The 18,700-nt window shown below is 35.8% G+C and overlaps 2 protein-coding genes across 3 annotated transcripts; both read left to right on the top strand.

Annotated features, from left to right (window-relative positions):
* The first annotated feature begins 952 nt into the window (after positions 1–952).
* Positions 953–4,079, top strand: LOC130739285 (uncharacterized). Its single transcript, XM_057591537.1, has 6 exons — positions 953–1,288; positions 1,444–1,479; positions 1,725–1,926; positions 2,604–2,682; positions 2,904–3,021; positions 3,805–4,079. Exons 1-6 carry the CDS (start codon positions 1,089–1,091, stop codon positions 3,887–3,889), a joined length of 720 nt encoding a protein of 239 aa, XP_057447520.1. The 5' UTR covers positions 953–1,088; the 3' UTR covers positions 3,890–4,079.
* A 1,048-nt stretch (positions 4,080–5,127) lies between these two features.
* LOC130739284 (CRM-domain containing factor CFM2, chloroplastic) lies at positions 5,128–14,284 on the top strand. Of its 2 annotated transcripts, XM_057591536.1 has the most exons (13): positions 5,130–5,857; positions 7,365–7,881; positions 7,963–8,093; positions 9,430–9,708; positions 9,793–9,949; positions 10,090–10,382; positions 10,926–10,985; positions 11,073–11,126; positions 11,214–11,267; positions 12,062–12,235; positions 12,393–12,621; positions 13,643–13,773; positions 13,903–14,284. In XM_057591536.1, the coding sequence occupies exons 1-13, from the start codon at positions 5,198–5,200 to the stop codon at positions 14,086–14,088; spliced, it is 2,925 nt and encodes a 974-aa protein (XP_057447519.1). In that variant the 5' UTR covers positions 5,130–5,197; the 3' UTR covers positions 14,089–14,284. The 2 variants fall into 2 exon arrangements, 1 of the variants encoding a protein (XP_057447519.1); XR_009019826.1 differs by lacking the exons at positions 13,643–13,773; positions 13,903–14,284 and having other exon boundaries at positions 5,128–5,857; positions 12,062–12,307; positions 12,393–12,532.
* The last annotated feature ends 4,416 nt before the right edge of the window (positions 14,285–18,700 follow it).

Raw genomic sequence — 18,700 nt, 5'->3', positions numbered from 1 at the left:
AAGATCTATGAAGTTCTTGAACCGTTTCCAGCTCTTTGGATGATCAAGAATCCTTCCTCTAAGACCTTTTTAAGTTTTGGTTGAAGCTCTCTCCAAGATCCCCAAGTTCTGATATGTTTTGCACTTGAAAACTAAGTTTTATATAGAATACTGCCAGAGTGACGCTGAGCGCCAAGGTTTCTTCAGAAGAAGGGTTTTCTAACTGCCTCCAAGTGCTTAACGTCAACCCTCTCCAGAAACTTCATTTTCACTGGTGCTCAGTACCACACCATTCTTAAATCATCAATTTGTATTAGAACTTGGATTTTCTTCCCTAAAACAAAACTTGAAATTAATAAACACAAATTAAGCATATTTTAACTACAAACTACATATTAACAAATTCAAACCAAAAGACGGTTAATCTGATGGAAACTTCTCATAATTCACATAAAATACGTGTCTAGATTGCAACGGAAAAATGACACATCGCTATGGTACGTGCTCTTTACGTTGCGTCTTTCTCAAAACGTGATTACCCTTGGCTGCCGCAACATGTAAGTATTGGGGTAAACGTCTCGGGAGACGAAAGAAAAAGAGAAAATATGAGGAATAACGTAAGAAAATAGGAAAGTAAGGGGAAACGTATACGCAATCAATGAATAATAATTTGTACAAAAAGAATGAAATTAAAACATGTTTGTTTTTATTTATTTTTGTAAAATCAATATTTTAATTTTTAAAAATGTTTTTTCTCAAGTATTTTACAGGTTAAAACATTAGTGAAAAACATTATAAACGATTAATTATGTGCTAACCATCACTAGTTTTTTTTTTTTTTTCTTGAAAGGAACCATCACTAGCTTATTCAATAAAGATTGTTTCTTAAAAAAGAGAAGTGGTTGAGAAGGAGAAGCAATTAATTACTTCAAAAAATAGAAAAGAGAAGGAGAAGCTGTTACATAATCAAGTTTTCATTTTTGAGCATGATTAACGTTTTCCTGATGGCCCCTCTTAGAAGCGACCCTACATAGATAAGAACGTGGTATATAAAATACGAGGTGGTTCTTCTTCAGCTCTCACAAGTCACAACTCATCTTGACACAAACATGGGCATCATCAATATCAACATCAACATCAACAAGGTCTTGTATCATGTTCTTGTCCCTCTGGTCTTCTTCTACTTGCTGAGTTCATCGGATTCTGTTGTGCACGCAAGATATCTGTCCCGTTTAACAAAACCAGACCCAAATAATGCTGCCGCCACCGCTCGTTGGTTGGTCTCCCTCAACTCCTGGGGCGTCTTGAAGTACTCTCTCTTTCTCTCTTGATTCCTTAACTGATTTTGACTAGAATTCCTTTCTCATAATGACTTCTTAACTGATTTTTAGTTTGGTCAACTTATGTTTGAGATAATGAATTTGTGTTTGGAATTGGTATTGATTTTTCTCTATTTCTTTGCAGTACTATCTCAATTGATTTGGGAGGAGCACCCTTTGGGTAAGCATTTCCAACTTTTATTATTAATTGATATCTTTAGCCTTCTAAGCATGTTCATGCTGAATCAATAATACCTGAGGTTTACTTACTCTTGGGAGAGAAAAAAAGCTAGTTATAGGACTTCTTTGTTACATGCTCACATAATGGTTCAGGCCAATGAAGCATAAATCTTATCAAGATAATACTAATGTTATATATTATCTTTTTCTTTATTTTATAGTAAAATTAGATTTATCTATATGCAGGAATGTGGTGTCATTTAGTGATGGGTTGCCTAAAGAAGGCAGTGGCATCCCATACTTTTACTTGACAGCTCTAGATCCTACAGCGAGAAACGCATTCAAAGATCAAAGAGCTTCATTCACAGTGAGTGAATACCCCATTGGGACCTGTGGCCAGATAGACCCAGAGAACCCAACTTGCTCAAAAATTACTTTAACTGGGAAGGTGAGTGAAAAAATGAATCCTATTGAATGGAGTATGTGTGATCACAATGTTTTTCCCTCACTAGTCTCTATCCTGTTGTTCGCACTATATTATGTGCTAAATTTTGCTCTATTCCTTTTGGCTTGGTATATGGTGTCCTAATTTGTAAGGAACACAATTTCACTGTATTATTATCCCACACATGGTGTAATACTTTTTATATTTATAACCTGAGCAATGCCACTCAGAAGGTTCTATCTCAAGTTGTCCCGAATACCCTGCCTGTGGAGGATTTTCTCAAACGACAACGCCAAAGAATGCTATAATACTGAACATGCTTTCCTTTTCACTTATATACTGTTTTACTGATAGTCTCACAATTTTAAAGTTATCTTTGAATTTGAAAATTTAACATCACAACAAGAAGTCAGGTATAGATGGTGAAGCACTTTTCTGAACTTGTGTATATCATACCATAAATATCTCCTTAATATATGTGTGAGTTTGGTGAAAGTAACTCCATAAGCATATCAGTTTTTTTTTTACCCAATTCAAATTTTACGGAATGAGAAGTCTATTGATCTGTTAGTTCTGCAGAATACCTTTTACTTTAAGAAAAGGGAAATCATAAAGAAAATGCTCCTGGTTTTCTCTATTACATAACCTTGGGATTTGACAACTCTTCCTTTGTGTTTCAGCTGAAATTGGTTGATGAAAAGTCCAAGGAGGCTGAATTTGCTAAAAATGCCTTGTTTGCCAAGCATCCAGAGATGAAAGGTACAACAATAACCAAACCTTTTCCTTAAAAGTAAGATTAGCTATATGAATCAAACCATACATAATTGCCCAAAAATTGTTGAATTAGAAGCATTTATTCTTTAATTTCCCATGCCACTCTTTGCAAACCTTCAAACTCAATTACCACATTTCTCAGTATGTATATCAGTTGCTAGAATCTGATTTGCTGCTATTTCCTCCCCTCCTATAATGTTTAACAGGCTGGCCTCAGGATCACGACTTTCAAGTCTTCAAGTTGGAAATTGAAGATATATTTTTAATTGATTGGTTTGGTGGTCCAAAACCTCTCACAGTGGAACAGTACCTTCATCCCCACATGTAAGTATTACACCAATAATAGTATACTGGAAATGGCATTGACATTGCATGACACCCCCTGGGGGTAAAAACCCTTGTACTGCGTGGAAATTAATGAAATTAGTATCATTTCTAAAATTCTCATTTGCATATTTTTGTTGGGATTTGAATCTTTTCTTGCTCTCCAATTAACAGCCTTGTTGGAAAGAAAAAGGTAATCCTTCTATCATACAAATACTAACCATGATCTGTTATAAAATTTACCGGTTATATTAAAAATAGACTTGCCTTCCTCTCTCAAGTATAATCAGATATTGTCATTCAAGAATAAAAGAGGACCTTTGGCTAATTCATGTTTGCTTCTCAACTCGATCCTATCATGCATACATGAAATGATGAAAGAACTTTGTTTTTGCTCTAGAAGGGTCTAGTGACCTAACAAGGGTTACATACCAACGCATAAATGGAGAAGCAGGATTTTGTTTTGTAGCGTTAAGTTTGATGTGGATTGGCGTTGAACTCAACGAGTATCCAAATACACACATAATTCATACAAAATATCAATATGCCTATGTGACACATAATCATGAGAGAATCTCCACAAATGCATTATCCTGATAATGAAAATTAAGGGGATTTGCAAATAAATGCACCATACAACATCCCCAACTCAATGGGGAATACAACCACCTAAAATTGTATATTCTTATATCTCCTGGTAGATTAGTTTGGTCCTTTCTTATCTTCCTCTATCTTCTAGCTAAATACTATGTTGATAGTTGGAGGAGTGTCTTCTGTTTGTAGGTATCGTGCCCTTATCCCTGGAAGAGGAGCTAGCTCAAACCAGAGTTCAAACTGGAGAAGCTTCATTTCGGGCTTGCTCTTCTAATTCATACTCCTGTGGTGTGCTAGTATTTGTAAACAAAAATGCACTGTTACATCCCATTTTATTGTAAAGATGGAGACAGATTTGATCATTCTGTTTATGTGCCCCCATATAAAATTGTGATGTATCGAATTGTGATGAATGTACCTATGGCGTGATATACTCAAATAATTGACAGTATGTTGGAATGAAATGTTGAAAAACATGTCTAATTGTCTGCAAGACTACAACCACAATATAGCAGAGGAAACAGCATTCATTGTAATTGTAATTGTAGATAATATGAGGCAAAAGATAAGAGCATGCTTCTACAACGCCTTATTGGGAATGGTGGCTATTGAACGTCATCAACTTTAACATGCGTAATGTGTTAAATTTGAAGTGGTTGTTTTAAAATTTGTCCTTTTTAATCAAAGTATTCTCATATCCGGTAGCCGAGAAACTGAACTCGTGTTCCACAATTAATGAACTATGCGGTAGGGATTGTCCAAAGAGTTATTTTTTTTATTCACAAAAGATAGGAATTGAAAAAATAAATAAATCACTATATCAACCCATGTGAATTTTTTAAAATTTCTCTAACAAATAAAGAGTTTTATTTTTTATTTTTTTTTATTAGCCCTACAATCACATTTGGAGGCCATTCTAAGGTGGTGGTTTTGGGGCGATGCGGCTAGGGAGAAGGGTGAGATAAGAGGTTATGGTTGAGCTAGCAAGAGAGACATTTTTAACTATTTAATTGATCTAATTGAACCGTTCAATATTTTAATATTAAATTAATGGTTATCATAATTCCCCTATATGTATATGAGATGTATTTTATGAGAAAGATGAGTTTGAAGGTTTTTTCTCTCTATTTTACCATTTTTATAATAAATTTTTTTTATCCATCAATCCATTCTTATACATTTAAAATTTAAATAATAGCTTATTTAATAACTCACATAGATTATAGTTAAAACTGTATAAGTTATTTAAAATTATTTAATCTAATGCCACAACCTCCACCACTCCCACCATTGCCATTGCCACCACCACACATTGTCACCGCCATCGCCACTAGCACCACCACCACTCTACCGCAAGTGCTGCCACCACCGTTACATCCACCCACAACCACCACCCTTCTTGAGGTGTTTTCTCTCCATCCCACAATTTTTTGTATAAAAAAACCTCTTTCTTGCCATTTTTTTTTTCTATCAAAATTAAAATGGTCTCTTATTATTAGTAACAAAATATCCGTTGCAATTTCATTTGCACACTGCATGTTCTTGCAGAGTCTCGCTATCCATCTACGAACTCAGTCTCTCAATGTTGCTTCCCGCAACTCACTTCACCTTTGCTTCTTCTTCTTCACTGCTCTTCTTCCCTCTTCAATTCCCCAAATCCAAAACCCGACCCGCCAATTTCATCATTCGGAGCTCCACCTCCGACACCCAAACCCGAACTCTCCCACACTCCGCCATCCAACGAATCGCCGACAAACTCCGCTCCCTCGGCTTCACCGACCAACCCGCCACCCCAACCTCCACCACCACTTCCAATCCCTCCGCCGCCGCCGGAGAAATCTTCGTCCCACTCCCCCACAACATCCCGAAGCATCGCGTGGGCCACACTCTCGACCCGAGCTGGAGCACGCCGGAGAATCCGGTCCCGCTTCCGGGCACGGGAATCGCGCGTTTGAGCGCGAATGAGTTGGAGAAGCAGCGGAAGGAGAGGGAGAGGGAGAGAGAGAAGAAGAAAGAGGGGAAAGTGCCGACGCTGGCTGAGCTGAGCTTGCCGAATTCCGAGATAATGAGGTTGACGACTCTAGGGTTTCAGATGAAGCAGAAGATCAAGGTTGGCAAGGCGGGGATCACCGAAGGGATCGTTAACGGGATTCACGAGCGGTGGCGGCGGTCTGAGGTTGTGAGGATTGTTTGTGATGATATTTGCAGGATTAACATGAAAAGGACTCATGACTTGTTGGAGGTAACACAACAAAAGAATGCAAAATTTATTTATTTGTTTATTGTTTGGATTGGATGTATACTAATCAATGAAATTGGGTTGTCATTGTGAGAATTCGAACCAAATAATAGTCTTGTAGTGATTAATGTAGGACACTTCATGTATGCTTGGATCATCCTTCTAGTTGTATGTTGTAATTTTTTGTTTTGCATCCGGTTTTCGAGCTTTATGGTATTGATGAAGGCTGTGTTTGGTTTTCAGTTTGGAAGTTAGTTTGGGGCATTTGAATTTGATCGAATTCCCTCGAATTTCAATGCCCAAACGTGAACGAGGCTTTGAACCTCCGTTGGGTGAAAGCACTTTCAAACTGAAAACCAAACAGGCACGAAAGCATCACAGATTCACAGTAATGAGGTGAATGATAACAATGAATTATATCTATAATGACTGAAGTTAGCTTTAAAAATATTGATGGTCTCTTCTGCATAATATTTGTGCTTTTATTTTAATTTTTTGTTTTATTATATTTTGTCCTATTAATTTTATGTTGTGCATTATACTCGTGATTGCATTGTGTTGTATCCATGTCCCTTGTTATGTTAATGCTTTGTAAGTGGACATATATTATGAAAGCGTTACTCTTTACCTTTTCTTTTTAATATTTTGTGCTAAAAATCCTCGAGATGTCCTTCATAACTGTGAGTAGTTGTAGAAAACCCTATGTAGTACAAAACTTTGCGGCTTACTCTAAAGTCTAAACTTTAAAGTTACAAAATTGTGCATGCTGATTCTTTATGAACGAGTTTTCTGTCCATGATCAAGTCATTAGATTGGCACTACTTTGTATGGCTTTGTAAGAAGAGGGGGTCTAGTTGTTAAGGTGACATTTGTTTTTTAATTTTTTTATCTGTTTCCATTTATAAATTATAAACAAATCTCCTTATTTTGACATGCTTTCTTGTTTCCAATTATTATTGCTTTGATCGGTTTAGGAGAGGATGTGAGAAGAGAGAAAGTGGTGTGAAACGAAGAGATTTTATATGTTGTTTGGAAAAATAGAAATAGAGAAGAAAGAGAAGAGAAAGAATGAGGTGCCTGCTATCTCCTTTTGTTTGGTTGAGTAGAGAATGAAAAGAGATGAAGATTACTTTTGTATGAAATGCCATTTCTCTCTCTCTCTCTCTCTCTCTCTCTCTCTCTCTCTCTCTCTCTCTCTCTCTCGGCTATCTCCTTGTCTATGTCTTGCCATTTTCTTCTTTAACAAACAGAACATATGAAAGAAACGGCAAAAACAACATTTTGTTGTTTTAGCTGTTTTTATAACTATTAGTGGAAGCGTATCATTTGAAGTAAAAAACAGAAAATATATGAAGTACTGCCTAAGTTTTCAACCACGGGAGGATTTCTGCTATCAACCAATAGTTGGAAGGGGGTTATGTATGTGCATTTTGGCCTATTCTTTCCTGCAATATGATTAGGGTGTCCTACGTATAATTATCTGACTATAGCTTGTAACACTGATTGTCAGAGAAAAACTGGAGGACTTGTTGTTTGGAGATCGGGAAGTAAGATAATATTGTACAGAGGGATTGATTATAAGTATCCTTACTTCCTCTCAGATAAGGATTCGAGAGATGAACACATTGGTGATGCTGAGCAACATATGGATCGCGATGATGAAAAAGAGAGCCACTCATCTGAAACAAACTCAGAAATATATGCTGGTCATAGTTCAAACTCCAAAACATCAAAGCCAGCTTTGATACAAGGTGTTGGTACTCCAAATAGAGTACGATTTCAACTGCCAGGTGAGGCAGAGCTTGCAGAAGATGCAGACAGCTTATTAGTGGGGCTTGGGCCACGATTTACTGATTGGTGGGGGTATGAACCTCTGCCTGTCGATGCTGATCTTCTACCTGCTGTTGTTCCTGGATATAGGCAGCCTTTTCGCCTACTTCCATATGGTGTGAAGCCTAAACTGACGGATGATGAAATGACAACTTTGAGGAGACTTAGCAGACCTATACCATCCCATTTCGCGTTAGGTGAGTTTGTCTTACTTTTTCTTATTTGTCATTCTGACCAAAATTTAGTTCAATTGCTTTATTTGTTCTTTTCTTTTACAGGTAGAAACAGGAAACTTCAAGGATTGGCTGCTGCAATTATTAAGCTTTGGGAAAGATGTGAGATTGTCAAGATTGCTGTAAAGAGAGGTGTGCAGAATACTAACAGTGAGATTATGGCTGAAGAGATAAAGGTCTATTATTTATTTATTTATTTGCTGATAATTTTCAAATTTAATCAAATTTAGCACTTATGGTTCAATATTTTGATAAATAGAAGTGTCTGTCTTAGAATACACCTGCTCTTTTGGGTGCCATATGTTGTGGATGAATGAAACTACTGCAGTTAACTATTTATCATCAAGGTCATTTGTAAATTGTTTGGGAACATTAGCAAGGATATTTGGCCTTGGATGGTAATTAAATTCACATATTTGTTTTTATGTTTTTATGTTCATGCTGGTGGCTGAAATGAAGTACCTTGAACACTGGCATTAAAGAAAATAATCTCTGATTCACATCATTAAATAACTTCTGATTCACACCATTAAAGTAAACTTTTTCCAGGATCTAGATACCACGTTGAGAGAGAAGAAATGAGAGACATGACGGAATCTGTGTGTGCCAATTGGATAGTGGAGGATAATATATCTACTAAAGAGTCATTAATACAAGGATTTACATTTATCCTTATTACTATAGTCAGAATAATATACAACACCTGATCAATACCTAATCATGCTTTGTAACACCATACTTCTGGACGTATCCAACTAATCCTGCTTTGTAAAGATCAAGAATACAGTACGATCTATACTTGACATTGTGTATTTATTTGTACCCTACCAGTCTTTTGTCTCCTGGGCTTTCAACGATCTCCCATCTTCCATTCTTTTCTTGTGATTTTATTTCCTCATTCATAGCTTGAACCCAATAATTATCTTCTAATGCCTCTTGTACTAATGTTGAGATTTTGGTCAAGTCAATGGCCGAAATGATTTTGGTGTTTCAAAGATGTCAAGAGACAAATTGAGAAACAGGGCACTTTGCACAGGATTTTTTTCCTTTTCTTTAAAGCAATTGATAAGCCATTGGAGTCAGAATTAGAAATATGAGAGCCAGAGAGAGGAGGATTAGTATTTTCAGTCCTAACCACTGGCTGGGTTGACTGAAGTTGCTGTCGGACCAGTACAAGTTTTCCTTTCCTTTGGCATACCAATGTTGCCATACTGACCTTCTTTGTGGGTTCTAGTGCAGAAGGTATTATAAATTCCTGTGTTTTGGTATCAGAGGAAGTGGTGACTCAAATAATTGCCATGCTGTTTACATTATTTACAACAGAGCACAAAAATCCACCATCAGTTTTAAATGAATCGCTTTTCTGGTCTTGTAAACACATCTCTTAAGTTTTATGTAAATGTAATAGCTGAGATAGTTCTTCTGAGAGAACTTTAGTAAGACTGAAATTTGTTTTAATATCATACTATTATACCTCCTTCTCAGCTTAATAAAAGGTCTACTTTTCTACAGCATCTAACCGGAGGAAATCTCCTTGCTCGGGATAGAGAATTTATTGTCTTTTATAGAGGAAAAGACTTCTTGCCAGCTGCAGTATCTTCAGCAATTGAACAACGGAGGAATATTGGATTATACAAACTAAAGGCAGAAAACAGTTTGTCAGTAGTCCCTGCAGATTCTGAAGGAAATGGTGTGACCTTTCAGAAAGATACAGAAATCTTCAAAAAAGAATTGTTAACTAAAGCTAAGGAAGCTAATAAATTCAAAAAGAGTAGCATCAAATTGTCAATGGTATGATTTTTCATAAACAAGCTCCAATTTGCTGTATTTCGCTTATCTTTTAGGAGTTACTGGCAGTATAGCTTTCATATACAGGCATTAGAGAAGAAAGCAAAGGCTGAAAAACTTCTAGCAGAGCTGGAAAATGCAGAGAGCCCCCAAGAACAAGAAATTGATAAAGAGGGTATTACGGAAGAAGAGAGATACATGCTGCGGAAGATTGGCTTGAAGATGCAGCCCTTCCTTTTATTAGGTGATTCTAGAGTATGATGTTTGAAGATCAGTCACAGATAGTGGTCTAAAATTGGAAGTAAATTAATGAGACCTTTAAAGCTATTTAAAATACTTGACTTAGATCTAGTCTTTTCCTGATAATCATCTCTTTGTTCACAGGTAGACGAGGGGTTTTTGATGGAACAGTGGAAAATATGCATCTTCATTGGAAATATCGGGAGCTCGTGAAGGTAATATGTAAAGAGGGAAGCCTGGAAGCTGTTTATCAGGTAGCTCAGACCTTAGAGGCAGAAAGTGGTGGAATATTAGTTGCAGTAGAGAGAGTGAGCAAGGGCTATGCAATCATTGTGTATCGTGGAAAGAATTACAGTAGACCTGCTAGTTTGAGGCCTCAAACACTCTTAAATAAAAAGCTAGCAATGAAGCGTTCTATAGAGGCACAGCGCTATGAGGTAAAATCGCCTTCATCAAGTTGTATTCACCTAGGAGTGTCAGCTAATTTGTTTTCTACATATCCTTTGTGAAAGAGTGAAAAAGAAGCGTAAGGTGGGAGAGTGATTTATTTGGATATAGATCTTTTTTATATAAGCTTTTGCAAAAGACCTTTGAAAAAAGATAAGTTATTTTATGTATAAATACTTTATTTAATTTTTTAACTGTTTTTTTTATTTTGTTAAAAAGTTTGTTGTTTAGAAACAACTTTATAGCTTATTAAAAAAAGTACTTTTATACTTCTATTAGTCCTCTTTTTCAGAAAATTAAAAAAAACTTTAAATACAATAAAACACTCAATTCTTTTGTTTAAATTTAGAAAAGGTACACTCAATGTTCGTACAGTAGACAGGTGGAGTTAATTTTATGTTGGCAGTGGTGCCTGCAAGTGACTACTGCATTGTGGCATGGGTCTTCAACCTTTTCATTTTTTATTTATTTACTTGCAAAGGAATTGACTGCTAATCTTATATGATATATTCCTTTCTCCTCATTTTTTGCAGTCATTGAAGCTTCATGTTTTGAACCTAGATAAAAACATAAATGAGTTGAAACTTCAAATGGTGAGTAGTCCTCATTTTATTATTATGTTCCTGAAATACTTTTCCCCTTGACTTCAATGGAAAAATACTGATTATTCACCTAACCAGGTTAAAGATGAGGCTAATAGTAAGCAGATGCCTGAAACGTTGAGATCTGACTTGGTGAGTGGTCCTCATTTTATTATTATGTTCCTGATATACTTTTCCCCTTTACTTCAATGAAAAAATACTGATTATTCACCTAACCAGGTTAAAGATGAGGCTAATAGTAAGCAGATGCCTGAAACGTTGAGATCTGACTTGGTGAGCTATCTCATGTTGCTTCTTTATTAACTCTATGATCTCCTCTCCATGTTACAGATATGAGATTAGCATTTTTTGTACATCAGGCCAAAGAGGATGGAGGCTAGGCAAAATCCATTATGAATATTTACTGTTAGAATAAACTGCTGAACCTAAACTTCTTTGCTTTTTCTTTTTAACAAGGACACATGCATATGTGAACACGTTATATTTGAACTCAACATACGTAAGAATATTTGTTTTTTAATTGTTTTTCTGCAGGATTTTAATGATGGAAAGTTTTCCCTTTTGTAAAAAAGAACCTCGGCAGATTATGCCAAACTCTCTCTCTCTCACACACACACACACACAAACGCATCGTAGAACATATTCAACATCCATCATGTATGAGATCCTCAGCTTATTTTTCTTGTGGTACTTCTTTATTCACTTTCTTTTGTCCAATTACCAAGGACACTGATTACATGTGAGGTGATTAATTCAAAATAAGAGTAGCTAACTATAGCATTGTTACCTAGGTGTAGGTGTCTAATGAAATGTGAAAATGGCTCAGGTGCGACTAACATGACCTAATTCTATGCTCGTGTTAATTACCTATTTTACCATGACTGAAGCACATGATTTAAACGAGTTTCTTATGTTGTTGTCGAATTGACAACGGGCTATACGAAAACATAAAATCAGTATTTTAACAATAGAAATTTATTAAGAATTATTATCCCAGTGACAGTTACTGGAATGGTTTCCTAAATTAGTAAACTATGACATCTGAATAGTTGTATGCATGATTCTAGGTTACAGACAAACATGGAGCTAGTACAAATTCTACTAGTTGCAATTCTCCAAAAGAAGCTTCTTTTGAGAATCAACAAGCAATACAGGAGCAGCAGGTTGAGCTCATTGATGGTGGTGGAGCTCGTCCAGGTGAATTAGATTCCTGGGCTGGTTCGATTCATAAAGAAACACAGGCAAGCACATCATGGCTTTGACTGATGAAAATTGAAGCATTGACCAAAGATCCTATCCTGGATTATTATCTGGTTATGTCAAGTTTACCTTTGGCATGTTTTTGGGTTCTTGTTTCTCTTCTAAATATTTATATGGTAAAATTAATATGGGTTTCAGCCGGACGTAGTGAGTGATTCTGTGGTGGATGCTGGACACTGTGCCTCTAATGAAAAAGATATGGAATCATCAATCGCATCATCAAAAAGTGATCCTGAACCACCAGCTTCAATTATAAGTAGGAGATCGAATGATTTACCTTCCAGATCTGTATTTCTTTCCAACAGAGAGAGACTACTTCTTCGAAAGCAGGCCTTACAGATGAAAAAGCGACCTGTCCTTGCCATAGGTATTGTTTTCAGCTTTATTTTCTTTATGGCGACAATGTATGCCCTATGTTGTCTTGACACTTCAGTTTATCTTTTAAGTTTTAAGTTATGTGATCTTGCTAATAGTGTTTGATTGGAGAGGAGCGGAGATATTTTTTAAAATCAATCTTATTTGGTTCAAATTTTAGGAGAGGGTGGGAAGGAAATGGAGGGGGCCAAAGCCCCTCCCAACTCAATTTTTGTCTCCCCCTTCCCTTCTCTCGCCTTCATTAAAACCCTTCCCTTCTTTGATTAAACACCTCCTAAGAGTTTTTGTTTTGTAGCATGCAGTGTAAGTTCCATCTTTTATTTTTTGATTTTCTGCATTAGCTAGAGACAATAGATGGTTTTAGAAGAGTAAAGATAGCTAACTAAATGTTAGGGTTCCAAATATTATTGGGCCTTTTGGGTCTGCTTAAGCCAGTGTTTGGACCGCTCCTTGAGCTGTTTGGTTGAGTCTATTTTTATTTATTAAGTTGGGCGGTTTGGGCTAACCTTATTTTACTAGTAGGGTGGACTATTATAAATATGAGTATTAGCATTAGGTTAGGTTTCATGCTTTGATTATTAGAGTTTGTAAAAGGGTTTCACTTTCACCATTGGAAGAAGGTTCACCACCTTCTTGGTTTCTTTCAGTCGATTTCAGAGTTTATTTCAGATTTCCATTCTCTATTCCTATGATCCTATCTTTATTTGCTGGTTACTGTTGGGGTATTTTTATATTCTAACATCAATGCTCTAGGTTCAGAGTCTTCATTGGTTAAAAAAAGTGGACAAAACTGTTAGGGTTTTTTGTCTCACTGATTGTGATTGTAACTCATCAATTGATATCACTGATTGTGGTTGTCTCACTGGATGATGTGTTAAGTACATTCTTTCCAGATAGCTCTGGAACTGCTTTTTTCTGCTTTGCCACCACCTCTTATATTTCTTTTGTATTTTCCTGAAATGGAAAGGAATGTCATCATTTTCTTTTGTTCTATGGCCATATTTTATTCTCAGGAAAGAGCAATACTGTGAGTGGTATTGCCAAAACAATCAAGACTCACTTCCAGAAACACCCTCTTGCCATAGTTAACGTCAAAGGAAGGGCAAAAGGGACCTCAGTTCAGGAAGTGGTATTCAAGCTAGAGGTGTGCAACTGCTGAAATTCATTTCCCTTTTTTAATATCTTCCTTTGTGAATTATTCTTTCTTGTCTTGGGCAGTAAATATTCTCCAAATCCTGAAATTTGTTTTCCCTAATCCCTATTATTCTTGCAGCAAGCAACAGGTGCCGTTCTAATCTCTCAGGAGCCTAGCAAAGTAATACTTTACAGAGGTTGGGGTGCAGGAAAGAAACCTGGCACTGCAAAAGAAGTTAATGAAATGGGTAAAGAGGAAGAGGCAAAGCCCATTGTGTCTCCTGAACTGTTGGAAGCAATCAGAGTAGAATGTGGGTTGCAGTAACAAACAAAACATAGAGAGAAAAATTGGTGCAAATTGACGATAGATATTAAATTTTTTTAGGGTGTCAAACATATGATTGTAGTGAGAAGGAGAACACCAAACAGTGTTTTCTTGGACTTCTTGTTACCGTCACTGACCATGATGTATTGCTGCAATGTTAATGCAATGTTCTTTACCACAGGCACGTTGGATGAAATAGCTTTTTTTCTTCTTTTTAATGACTGAATTAGGAAAGTAATTAAGCAAACACAAGGAGATGAGTGATTGAACAGAGATAGTTTTTTCTTGGATTGTTGAAGAAGATGAATGTTTGCGGAAATGTTGGAAAAGTGTTTGAATTTCGGAGTTGGCTTTGGGGGTTGGTTTCTGAGTTGTTTTTTTATTTGAAGAAGGTGAAGAGAATGGAAAAAAAGTGAAGGGAAATGGTGGCTGAGAATGGTGTTCTTGGTAGGGTAAAAGATAATCTGAGGAAAATTAAGGACTTGGTGAGATGGAGGGCCAAGTAGATTTTTGGACACATGGATGCCACTAAGAGAGAGGTGATGAGGTGTCAATGTCTGATGTGGTAAACCAATTTTTATAATGGAGACTGACAGCAGGGACTGAAATGACCAAGTTTTAAAATTTTGGTGATTTATTTACCAAGTTCTAAAATTTAGGACTAAAACCAAAAAATATTGTAGGGACCCAACATTTTGTCAAGTTAATTTAAAAAAAGGACCAAACAAACGGAGCTACATTATTTGTCAAAACACCAACAAAGGAATCATTTATATAAGGATTTAAAAAATTATGAAAAAGTACTAAAATATATTACAATTTAATTTTTTTAGTTTTAACATGAAAATAATTTTATATAAAATGCTCTTCTCGGTAGAATATGTTTACTTGTCACATGATCACTTAAAAAAGTCACATGACTTAATGTTTTAATCTTGACCGTTGATAGTTAGATCTAACGGTCGTGATTTATTCTCATTTTCTCACATAAAATTACCTTTCTCATAAGATACATCTATATATATATATATATTAATATTAATATTTTTAAATTCCTTCTATACAATACTCTCCGAGCTAAATATTGAAGCTGAAACGAGGTTGAACTGAATAACTTCTCTTTACAAGCTGATGATAAACTTATGCAGCAGAACACCATTTGGAGCTTGATCCTTTGTTCTAACATTGTTGATCCTTTTAGTAAATGCCACTTGACTTTATCAAGACATGTATCAATATATAAATAGCAAGGTTAGGTAGTACCGAATTACGATTAGAGGGAGTGAATTGTGTGATCAATGTCTATCAAAGTGAATCCACGTCGTGTAAGATCTAGTGCTCAAAAGAAGCGTAGCTTTTTTCACGTGGCCACATAATTTTCTCTCTTCAGGGCTATAAAATCTCTCTATCTCCTTTTGATTCCTTCAGACATTTCTTCCTCTTAGAAGCTCTCAAACTCTCAGTTTTAACCCCCAAAAAATTCTCAAAGAGTGAGGCGCACAGTTCTCACTCGACCCGGTCTAGCCAACTTGGCTACAATAAATTAAATATGGCCACATGAATGCCACTAAGAGAAACGTGATGATGTATCATCAATGGTGATAGAGGAACTGTTTGTCAAGTCATTTTCTTTTGTAATGGATGACAACATAAACAAATAAAAATATGGACATTTTAATGTATGCTATCATCCATTAGAAAAAAAATGACTTGATAAACGGTTCCTCATCACCATTGATGACACATCATCATCTCTCTCGTAGTCGCATTCATGTGGCCAAATTTAATTTATTGGGGCCAAGTTGACTGGGTCAGGTCGAGGGAGAACGATGCGCCTCGCTCTTGGAGATTTTTTTGGGGGGGGGGGGTTAAACTTGAGAGTTTGAGCTTCTAAGAGCATCTCCAATGCATAGTTGCTAGTTGGACTGCTTAATAACTATTTCGATGGGTCCAGACTGACACATAGGATTTAAGCAACCCAAGCAGAATTCGCTCCAATAACGGTTGCTTAGTTTACTTTTAGTTGGGTCTCATTATACCTCTTATATTTATATTATTTCAAGATAATGACACTATACAAGTACATGAATGAAAGAGAAAATATGATTTTTTAGTCAAAAAGTAAGGAAAGAGAAAATAAGCAACCGTTGCTTAAATAAGCAACCGTTGCTTAAATTTAAGCAACCGTTGCTTAAATTTAAGCAACCCAACTGCCACGTCATGTTGCTCCAGTGGTGCTCCAAAATAAGCAACGTTGCTTAAGTTGCCAACTGAATTTAAGCAACTCCCATTGGAGATGCTCTAAGAGAAAGACATATAAGAATGGATCAAAAGGAGATAGAGGGATTTTATAGCCCTGATGAAGAAAGAAATTTATATGTGCATGTGAAAAAAGCTACGCTTCTGGGTGTTTGATCTTTAACAACGTGGATTCACTTTGATAGACAATGATCAAACTATTCACTCCATCTAATCTTATTCTAGTACTATCAAATCCTGCCATTTATATATTGATACATGTCTTAATAAAGTTAAGTGACGTTTACTAAAAGGATCGAAAATGTTAGAACAAAGGATTAAGAAGATCCTCCTTCTCCAAATGGTGTGATGTTGTGCTGCATAAGTTTATCATCAGCTTGTATGGAGAAGTTTTTCAGTTCAACCTCAATTTCATCTTCAATGTTTAGCTCGGAAAGTATTGTATACAATGAAGTTGAAAATATTTTGTTAAAACTAAATAATTTAAATTTTAATATTATTTGTTTAAATCCTTCTATATATGATTCCTTTGTTGGTGTTTTGACAAATAATGTAGCTTTGTTTGTTTGGTCCTTTTTTTTAAATTAATTCGAACAACTTCTGTGTGCTAGCAAAATTAATTTGAACCTCACTTGCTTAAATAATGCTTGCAACATCGAAAATCTTAAACCCTAAACTAATAAAAATATGGAAATTTTAGTTTATGTTGTCCTCCATCACAAAAAAATGACTTGACAAACGATTCCTCATCAACATTGATGACACCTCATCACCTCTTTCTTAGTGGCATTCATATGGCCAAGTTGGCTGGGTCGGGTCGAGGGCGAACGGTGCGTCTCGCTCTAGGAGAATTTTTTTAGGTTGTGTTTGGATGGGGTAATTTTAGAGGGTATTTAAAATGCTTTGGTATGAAATATCTTGTTTGGATTAATTTTTATAAGGAATTCTAAATTCAAGGGAATTTAACTAGGTATTTTAACTTACTAGATTCAAGGGAATTGAAATAACCCCAAAATTGAAGGAATTTCAAATTCCTCATCTCTCTCTAAAATAAGTCCAAAACTCTAATAACAGCTTAAAACACCAAAATCGGCTGAAAAATGTAAAATCGACACAAAAGTCGACTTGAACCTTAAAATCAGCCAAAACACCTAAAATCGGTTGAAACACCTAAAATCGGCACTAAACCCTAAAAATCGCCTGAAACCTAAAATCGACCTTAAACCCGAAAGTCGGCTGAAAACCCTAAAATCAACTATAAACCCTAAAACCGGCCATGAAAAGGAATGGTGAAAAATTATTTTTTAGTAGTATGAACAATAACCAAACGAGTCTCAACATATTTACAACATCAGGAGAACACATGATACAATATACTAAATTAAGTAATCAAACAAGGATTAGTTTACCTTCGGTGCCTTGAATGGATACTCAGCAGTAAAATTCATTTCAATTTGGAACACACCACCTTCATATGAGCTATCAGCGGGTCCTTTGATTGATGTTTGCCAATGAAACATATCATCTGCCACAAGACCTAAAATCAACAACACCAAAAACAACATGATACACAATTATCAAAAAGACATATCTCATAGGTAACATGTAATTAATGTAAGAATATAGATTTTATGTTAATAATCGGAACCCTAAATGGTCATTTATGGTCCTGATCGTCCTCGAGCTCTTTCGATAAATTATCTTTGAAAATCAGCTATAGTAACATAAAAACATCTTGCGAAGTATAACACTGAAGAAAACACAAGGATACAAGGACAAAATAAATTGGAATATAAAAGGGAACATATAACTACACTAACCTAAATAATATAATCAAGATGCCAATTATCGTTCATAAAAACAAATCTATGATTAAGAGGTTCAAATTCAATTATTAATAACAAAAAATCAAAACTTTATATTGATTGAAAGAGGAAAATGGCTCACCTGCGCTATATGGTATTGATCGATCCTTCTGCAAATCCTTGAGTTCCTTCAAGGGGCGTTTCGATGCCATGCTCCACCTTCAAAACAGAAAGCCGGGAGGGAAAAAAAGGAAAAACTAATCCTAGAAGGAGACTGCAGTAGAGAGAAGTATATAAAGGGTTGGAATTGAAAAAGGGTTGATTGAAGAAGTAACGAAATAGTAAAATTAGGGTAAGGAGCAATGAGAGAGAAAATGAAAAGGTTGCTACTAGAATTTGAAAATGGGTTGATTTCTAGAATTTTCCGTATATAAAGGGGTTGATTTCTAGAATTTTCCGTATTTGTATTTCTCAAGAATATTAAAACAGGACCGAAGGTCAAACCGGACCGGTGGTCAAACCAGAACGTACTTAAACTGTGGCTGAAC

The sequence above is a fragment of the Lotus japonicus genome, chromosome 2, assembly GCF_012489685.1.
Source record: "Lotus japonicus ecotype B-129 chromosome 2, LjGifu_v1.2".
NCBI classification, from domain to species: domain Eukaryota; kingdom Viridiplantae; phylum Streptophyta; class Magnoliopsida; order Fabales; family Fabaceae; genus Lotus; species Lotus japonicus.
Note: the sequence above shows the minus strand (reverse complement) of the source record. Positions and strands in the feature narration are given on the sequence as shown.

Excerpts from the sequence above, each read along its gene's own strand:
- LOC130739285 (XM_057591537.1), top strand. The coding sequence starts at position 1,089 with ATGGGCATCATCAATATCAACATCAACATCAACAAGGTCTTGTATCAT. Across the intron at positions 1,480-1,724 it reads TTGGGAGGAGCACCCTTTGG|GAATGTGGTGTCATTTAGTG; the intron begins GTAAGCATTTCC and ends ATCTATATGCAG. Across the intron at positions 1,927-2,603 it reads AAATTACTTTAACTGGGAAG|CTGAAATTGGTTGATGAAAA; the intron begins GTGAGTGAAAAA and ends TTTGTGTTTCAG.
- LOC130739284 (XM_057591536.1), top strand. The coding sequence starts at position 5,198 with ATGTTGCTTCCCGCAACTCACTTCACCTTTGCTTCTTCTTCTTCACTG. Across the intron at positions 8,094-9,429 it reads TTATGGCTGAAGAGATAAAG|CATCTAACCGGAGGAAATCT; the intron begins GTCTATTATTTA and ends ACTTTTCTACAG. Across the intron at positions 10,383-10,925 it reads TAGAGGCACAGCGCTATGAG|TCATTGAAGCTTCATGTTTT; the intron begins GTAAAATCGCCT and ends CATTTTTTGCAG.